At 39.3% G+C, this 8,830-nt stretch overlaps 1 protein-coding gene across 4 annotated transcripts; it reads left to right on the top strand.

The window, feature by feature from the left end:
- The first annotated feature begins 218 nt into the window (after positions 1-218).
- Positions 219-6,994, top strand: LOC106584440 (SWI/SNF-related matrix-associated actin-dependent regulator of chromatin subfamily E member 1-related). 4 transcript variants are annotated; one of them, XM_014169783.3, is made up of 9 exons: positions 219-449; positions 3,546-3,647; positions 4,383-4,586; positions 4,898-5,018; positions 5,179-5,231; positions 5,348-5,417; positions 5,512-5,727; positions 6,052-6,184; positions 6,398-6,994. In XM_014169783.3, the coding sequence occupies exons 2-9, from the start codon at positions 3,570-3,572 to the stop codon at positions 6,408-6,410; spliced, it is 888 nt and encodes a 295-aa protein (XP_014025258.1). In that variant the 5' UTR covers positions 219-449; positions 3,546-3,569; the 3' UTR covers positions 6,411-6,994. The 4 variants fall into 4 exon arrangements, with proteins under 4 accessions (XP_014025258.1, XP_014025257.1, XP_014025256.1 ...); XM_014169782.3 differs by having other exon boundaries at positions 5,176-5,231; XM_014169781.3 differs by having other exon boundaries at positions 3,546-3,726.
- Positions 6,995-8,830: the final 1,836 nt, after the last annotated feature.

The following is an 8,830-nucleotide window of genomic DNA, read 5'->3' as shown; positions in this document are numbered from 1 at the left end:
GGAATTGGCCATGCTGACAGCGTTCACCAAACCACAACCTCCCCGTTTTCAACTGGCTGTTCAGTACAGAACCGTTCAATTTAACGTTACAGAACGTACAAACGTACTGAACGCAGCCCATGCCTCTGTGTATATAGCTCAGAATTAACTAACCAATCATGTGGGTGTTATTGTGTCAGCCAATCGGCAATGAGAATACGCTCTTCCTGAAGTCAGATCAAAGATGGTCGATAAATAAAGATTAATTCAGGCCGTTTACTATTGGAAAATATGGTCAGTTCCGGTCTACTTAAGGGGGTGGCTCTCCCATAGACAGTACATAAATGCAATAGCGGCTGGGTCTGTTCTACTTCGTTAATCGACTTCCATTAGAACAGAAAAAATTAGGGAGTGGGATGTCTCGCTTCATCTTCCCTCTCTGGCGTTAGGTTGAGAGCCCATGATAAGGGGTGAGTAATAAAGTATTATCTAGGTTTGCTAAATAATTACATTAAAAAGGTATTAAAATGAATATTATTGTTAGATAAATGTTCTTGTTGGCATATTTCATCACATCTCTGACGCATGTTTACCTCCTGTTCAGGGAGTGTACTGACCGTTTCCCATTGTCCGTTCCATCGATGTTTGCTAGCCAAAATTAGCTAGCTATTTATTTAGCTCGCTCTACAGTAGCCAACGTTATCAGAGTAGCCTGGCCAAACATATCTTCACGATTAAACTTGTATAATCAAAATCAATAAATCATCGTTTAAGTAGGCTCGTTCAGTAGTTCAGTAGTTTTGACCTGATTTTAAGTAAAATTATGTTAAATAATTTTAAAAGTATCATTAATATTCGTAAAACATACATTAAATGATACTGTTGCCGCTTCCTGTTGTTGTCATGTATTTTTCTATTTATGGCTGAGTTGTCAAAACACCGGTTTTAAGTGTACAAATTCATAATCGATATGCTGAAATAAATTGTGATATTGTTAACCAATACATAAGTTACTCCCTACTACACACTTGTGTTCAGATTTACGTTACTTGTATTTCGCTAAATGAGTACCGTATAAACTGTACACGCACCAATATTTACCAAGTGGTTACTCAACTGGAATTGATTAGGTTTGTTACTAATCAATAGCGCGCGCAAATTAAATCGCTCACATTGATATAACCTTGGTGACATGTACCGTTTGCGCTCTTAACAGACAGACCTCAATGAACGTGGGTATACTGCTTATATCATTCAATAGATGACAACCTGTCGTCGCCATTTATCAATTTATATCTGTGAGGAAATTATTTCGGTAGATGGCTAATACGGAAAAATAACACTTGTCTTATGATCATTTCAACTAATCACCACCCTCACATCGGTTTCCAAAAGTACGAAAATGTATGTACTCCCTACTATAAATCGCTCTGGATATGAGCGTCTGCTAAATAACTAAAATGTAAATGGCGACAGGGGTTGGCTTTCATTTGAATGATAGCTAAACCCTCAAATCCACGAATTCATGTCTGGCTGGAGACGTTTATAGGAGGAGCGCCCGATTTTTTTTTCTTCTTCTAGAACTGTGATCTAAAAAGTAACGTTACAGCTGCGTTCAGTCCCATTACGTACTGGCGCATACCACAAAAACACTTGTATTAAACCAAATATATGGATATGTTTTAAAAGGTGCTACATAGGATTTTTGTTAATTTTTTGCATTGTACTTTCAGAAAATGACCATAATATCTGGCGCTAATGGAATGATAGTGTTTCATTGCATTACTTACCCAACAGTTTTGTGATATTTGCCTATTGTTTTCTCCCACAGGAGTGGCATCTGTAGTCAAAATGCGAAAGCTTTTCTGACTTTGTGGCTGTCTTATCTAGTGGAAACTGCTGTCACTTCCTGGTTGCACAAATTCTACTCTGTTCGCGCAATTTCAGTTTTAAATCGCTGTGAAATATCTTTTCAATAACGAAAAAAACAACGTTTTTTACATCTGTTTGAAACTGGTGGACCAAAACCAAAAGTTACTTTCGGTCCACCAGCTTCAAACAACTGTTTTGGACCACCAGCTTTTTTGTTATTGAATATTTATTTCACAGCGATTTAAATTGTACAATGATTTCCTATAATATTCAGTAATTGTTTTCTCACATAAATAGAAATTGAGCGAACAGTGTAGAATTTCAGCAACCAGGAAACGACAAAGCGACCTGACCAAATTCACATAGAAATGTGAGTTATAGAGCTCATTCTCATTGAAAGCAAGTCTAAGAAGCAGCAGATCTGTTATGTGCTCTCTCTATGATTCCGTTCATAATTTTTGGTTTTGTGTCTTTTACTTTTGGTTTTATACACCAGCTTCAAACAGCTGAAAATACAATATTTTTGGTTATGGAAAATATATTTCACGGCGGTTTAAATGGTACAATGATTCTCTACACTATACTTGCTTGTTTTGTCACATAAACTGAAATTAGGCGAACTCGAAGTTTAGCAACCATAAATGACTGAGCGATTCCTACATAGTGCACCTTTTAAGAAATAGATTTAGTGAAATTGTTGAGATTTTTATTTCTACTGTAACCGTGGAGAGAGCTTAAAAATGCTCCTAAGTACAATTTAACTTGGCGCTCTAGGCTAGTGTCCATAGGGTCTGTGCAACAGGCTGAACGTTTGACGTCCGTAGTCAGAGCGAGGACTAGCTACTTTATCAGAAGCCGATCACCATGCGTCAATAGCTGTAAAAAGAAGATAGTTTTCGCTTTTGCATGCCTTTTATCCGACAGGAGTTAACACCACTCTTGTAGCTAGCTAGCTTACATTTATATTCTGTGTAAAGGCAAATTGGCTGTGGAAGCCAAAACAGCCAATTACTTTAAACGTGAATCGAATCTCAAATTGCGGTACGGTTCTAGAAACATAAATCCCCATACTTTCATATCAAATCAAAATAATTTCACAAATGCAAAACACCCACTTACTGTACACTGTTTAACCGGTTTTAACACAGTAGCAGCCGGCTGTAATTTCAGTGACAACATTTTTGTGGCATCTATCTTCCGTTACACCGGTGTTCGAAGACGCAGATAGCTAGTTAGCGCAGGTAGTCCACTCTGTCTTCTGTCTTTTTTTCCGTAAACAGGAGCTTTAGCATGGAAATATGGCCGTCTGGGAACCCTAACCCTATAAAGATGTTTATCAATTTAACCTTTTGTTTATTGAAAATTATTTCTCGCTGATATGAAAGATAAGGTCTTTATGCTTCCAAAAACGTAACTCAAGTGATGCGTGTTAATGTTCAACCCGAGCACCGGCGCTCTTAACAAAACTCCCCCATACAGAAGACGCCTTCGTCCAATGACTCTAATGTGTAATGTAATGGAACTGAGAGTCGTGATCAAGAGCTAGGTTATATTTAGAATAACAAACTACAGATCTGATATAGTCCCGTCCTTCATATAACCATATTCCTCTGACAAACTCAATGAGTGAGTATAAAGTACTAATACCTCCCTAGACCTGTTTTCGAATCATATGTAATATATCCCACTTGCAGATCAATCACTGGGATAACGATATCATGGGAGGTGTGAAGCAGGAGCAAAATGATGGACCTCCACCAAGAGGCACGCAGTCCTCTGATGCAGTACAAGAAGAGGCAAGAGAAGGGGAAATGGTCCCATACTGACATGAATAACAGTACTGTCTCTACTCTGTGTATACACAGACTACCCACTGTATGGTTCTCATTGTTTCCTATGTGTTGTTACCATTCTATGAACTGATCTAGCTTAAAGGCCCAATGCAACCATTTTTATCCTAATATCAAATACTTTCTGTGTAACAATTTATGTCTCTTACTGTAATAATTTCCCATTAAATTGGTCAAAAAGAAACATAAATAGCTTTTCACCAAAACTATTTCCCAAGCAAAAATTTAGCTAGGACTGTCTGGAGTGGTCTGAGTGGGGAGGGATATGTAATGGTTAGTGCAATCCGGGCTCCTTGGGACATGCCAACCATAAACCTTAACCATTTTACATTTCAACTTCAATGGGGTGATGTCAGAGTTGGACATACCAAGGATCCCACTTAGACTTTTCTGATATGTAATCTTAAAAACGAGCGGTTTGGAACTCTCTTACTTATTGGTCTGTATTAACTTATACCGCATGGCGATGTAACTAGGCAAGCCAAAACTCCACCAATGCAAAACCTGCTGATTAGAAGGTCCTGTGTAGATTGTGTTTTCAACCAGCAACTTTAAATTGGAGAAGACCATAAACATTATGATGATGTCTTGCTATGTTTCCTGATTCTTGATACACACTTTCACATTGCTAGCATTTTATAATTTCATCCTGGATCTCATGTCTGTTCTCTTTCCATACAGCCTGTGAAGAAGAGAGGTTGGCCCAAGGGTAAGAAGAGAAAGAAGGTGTTGCCCAATGGTCCCAAGGCACCAGTGACAGGATATGTGCGTTTCCTGAATGAACGGCGGGAGCAGATCCGTGCCAAGCACCCCGACCTGCCCTTTCCAGAAATCACCAAGAGGCTGGGCGCAGAGTGGAGCCGCTTAGCACCTCATGACAAACAGGTACCATCAGGCTTTATGGGTCGGATAGAGAAATGTAGTTGTAGAATGTAGGAACAATTACACACTTTTTTGCCCCAGCTTTGTATTTAGTGGCAGTGCATTCAGTAGCATTATGCATCATTTGATGCGTAGTTATATTTATATGAATATTTATAGGCTAGTCAGATCTGTTTGATAAGCCCAGGTAGGCCTTCACAACTACAGGCCATCATGTTGAGGAGAAGCCTGGGAATGCAAGCTACCAGTGTATTGAGATCTCTTCTGTGTGTGTCTGGAGTGGACTGAAGTTTGCTTGTGTGCTGACCTGACAGCGTTTCCTGGATGAGGCAGAGCGAGAGAAGCTGCAGTATGCCCGGGAGCTGAGAGAATACCAACAGAGTGAGGCCTATCAGATCACCAGTGCCAAGATCCAGGACAAGAAGGTCAAGAGAGGTCAGAGTTGTGACGCATCTAACTTATTAGATGAGATATGTTACACGTCTACCTTCTATTTCGTTAGTTTGACAGGGTGGTTAAAACTGTTCCTTTCAGTTTTTATGTCTTTTGTTCATTTTTCTTCTTTGAGCATTTAAATAATGTTCTTTTTCAGAAGAGTCTCCATCTGTTATTATCAATGCTAACAGTTCTGGATCAGCTGCTCTGAAGGTACAGTTAGCCTTACATAATGTGTTGTGTTTCTGAATAGAGATTTTGAGTAGGCTGACTTCTGATTTCGTGCCATGTGTTAACGAATAGATTTTGTTTTGAATTATGTCCTCTAGGGTTCAGATCATCTGTCCAACAGATTTGATGTTCCAATATTTACAGAGGAATTCCTGGACCAGAACAAGGGTATGAGACAAACAGAGGAGCGTCTCTGGGACAAATACTGTTTCAGTGAAGAATGTACCTATTTCCTTACTAATGGTTGTTTCTTTGCTCCCAGCCCGGGAAGCGGAGCTGCGCCGTTTACGCAAAGCAAATGTGGAGTTTGAGGAGCAGAATGCAGTGTTGCAGAAGCACATTTCAGACATGTACAGCGCTAAAGAGAGACTGGAAGCTGAACTGGGGCAGGATGAGCTCCGGACGCAGGCTCTGCACAGGCACCTGCTGGCCATCAAACACACCCTCGTCAGCAGCCTGTCCACTGTGGCCCTGCCAGGTCAGAACCATGTCACTGGGCCCTCTCATCCATCTCGGACCCTGATAGCACAGTCTCCCTGTATGATTTGGCTGCTTTTACTTATGTTGACGTTTCCTTACCTTGAAAGTAGTTTGTAAATGTAAAAACATAAAGTGTTTGTTGATGAATAGGCCAAAATCAACATTGATGACTTGTCCTTAGCAAGACATTTTGAAACATACAGATTTGGTTCTAATGTTTTCCAAATATTTTAAACTACAGTATTTTTGTATTTCTTCCATCAACCCCCAATCCTGTCCATATAGAAATTGAATCGTTAGTTTCACTACACTTTCTCTCCAGGCACAGGTGAGACCCCCTCTCTTGGTACCCTGGACTCTTACCTGAGTCGCCTGAGTGGTACTCTGGAGAGCAATCCTCATGAGCACCGTGCCTTGCTGGCTCAGCTTCACGATGTCCTTTCTCACCTTGACAGGTAACACACCTGTGAGAAGATCTAATACCTTGATGTACTGAGTTATGTCAGGGAACATGCATGACCTACAGTCTTGTGCATTACCATTAATATATAACATTGTGTCAAATTTAAACACTTGCTAGATCTGCATGCATACAGTACAATGACTTACCTTGTTGTTTCTGGATGGTCACACTGTTCTAACAGTCTCCTCCCTCACCTTATTTTCAGTGAGAAACTATGAGATGACCTCCACACCCATTCCCACTTGATGTGGATCCCAGGTGGTGCAACAACTGGTCCAATCAGTGCCCATCGCAGTGTAGTCGTGGGATGTCTATCTGATGTAACAGATAAAACACAAGATTCAGTCCATATACCATTACTCTCTGTGGTACATCTGCATGTGTGTACAGTCTGGTACAGTTTTGGTGGCGAATATAAGCCTTTGAGGCTTGGTGTGAACAGTCATTATGTCAACTGCCTTAACTGGTTCCATCTGTAGTTAATTTGGTTTGTTAAATGGAAGAAACAGTTGACATGCCTTTTATGGCATTTGGAGTAAATTAAGAGTTTTTCAAGTGAAGTCACTTGGAAATGAGGAGGTTGCAGAAGTGTACTGGTGTCCAATGAGACAAAATTAACTGGAAAAGATTATAGCAATGTTTTCAGAATACTTTTTGTATGGTAATTGATATTAGTTTTGTGGTGGGCAGTTTTGGATGAAGGGATTTTTTTTTTTGTCATGGTTTATTTGCGTTAATTCAAATTGGATGTTTGTCTCCTTTTGTAGTTTTATCAATTTGCAATAAAAGTAAATGTGTGTAATTTTTCGGATGTCATTAAGGATGAGTGTGACACACATAGAGCCTATAGTGACGCATGGAGGATGTCTGAAATGACCTGATGACTCAATAGCCGCAGATCGCACATGCTGGCTCCACTTTACAATGGAAAAACTGATTTTGGACAGACTTGTCTGATCTTAGTTTCTAGATCCCCACCAGAGGGTGGTATAGCTCCATTTAGAAACGTCAGTTAGCTTGATTGGATTGTACACAGTTTCTTTAAATTTGAGTTAATTTCATAATTTTCTGTTCATGCATTGACTTTTCAATCCACTCTCAGTATTGACAGGTTTAATTGGTTTAGATCTTCTTGATTCACTGTAGGCCTTTCCCAATGTGTTTTTACTATAGAAAACACTTCATTAAAGAAGCAATCGGCAGTATAAACGATAACAAAGTGTTGTCCCTGTTTCGTTTAAAAGCTGAGTGATGGGGCTTGAGAAATGTAACCACTCAAATTCATAGACAGAGCTATCTATGGATGCAAGGACTGAACAGCCATGATATCAAAATGTATCGTTTTAATGATGTTTTAAGGCTATATAGTGTTTCTTTACAGATATTGGAGTAAAACAAGCTTATATTTTGGGTTCTGATGAGGTGAGACAGTTGAACTAAACTGTTCTTCAAGAATAAATGGGTGCATATGATTAATTTTGAAGTGAAAAAATGTACAGTATATAGCAACAGCTGATTGCCCCTTTAAGGACAAAACAAATGCATTCCAATTTTCTCAAAGTATGCCCTGTAATATATGTTTCTAAAAGCTTGGATTTGAACAAGGAGAGGCTAATTCTAGGCACAGAATATAATTCTGTCAAGGTAAAGATGGCATGTAAGATATTCAATAGGTTACTTCTCTACTTTAATGTATTCCTTCCTTTTTTTACACAAAATACGCACTAGGGTAAGTCTACTTGCATGTAGTGGACTTGAAGACCTTTTATAATCCTATTTTAAGTCCAGTTAACTGAGATTAGATGTAGTCTACATTTGAGATTTTCAGGTGCCATGCAGGGGCGGAAATCCCGGGGGGGACGGGGGGGACACGACCCCCCCCATCCTGGGAAAAATATGATTTGTCCCCCCCCAATATATCACTGAAACATAACTATGTAATTTAAATAATATTAATAATACGCAATGAAAGCAATTGTGCTGATTATAGACACTTAATAGCACGTTTTTAAGTTTAAAAAGATTGCAACCCCCCCACCCTTTGCCTCACAATGGTTTGATCCACTGCCAGTTCCTTAGCTTGCTAGGTAACAGAGGTCGTGTCTATTGTCTGAAAGGCACTCAATGCACGTAACTGACGTGAGGTTAATCCAGTCAATCGCGCACACACACTAGCTGAATATGCAGAGCTAGCACGCAAATATTAACTATTAAGCTAGCTAGTACCTATTCCATTTATGTGGCGTCGTCAAAGATGGAATCAGCATGCAGATGATGTAAATTAGTGCTTCAAAGTCCCTGTGATGAGGTTAGCGATAAACTGAAATCCAAACTGAACAGAACTACACTCTCTTCTACCATTGTCTTAAATATATTTAATGGTCTCGTTGCAAAAGCTAAATTGTCGCAAGTGAACTTTTATTTATTTATTTTATTTCACCTTTATTTAACCCGGGTAGCAAAGATGATAGCAAACACCACTGAAACTGAATTGGTGCTCGCTTGCTTTGCAAATTCAGCTATTGTTGGAAGCCAGCCAATATGAAACAAACTATTAAAATTACAAAAGGTTGCAGCATATGTTGTGTAAATGGTGAACTCATACAGCTGTCAACTCTTGTCATTTTAATCCGTTTCA

This window comes from Salmo salar, chromosome 23 (assembly GCF_965601325.2).
Source record: "Salmo salar chromosome 23, fSalSal1, whole genome shotgun sequence".
Lineage (NCBI taxonomy): Eukaryota > Metazoa > Chordata > Actinopteri > Salmoniformes > Salmonidae > Salmo > Salmo salar.
The sequence above is the reverse complement of the archived record's forward strand: the minus strand, read 5'-3'. Positions and strand labels throughout refer to the sequence as shown.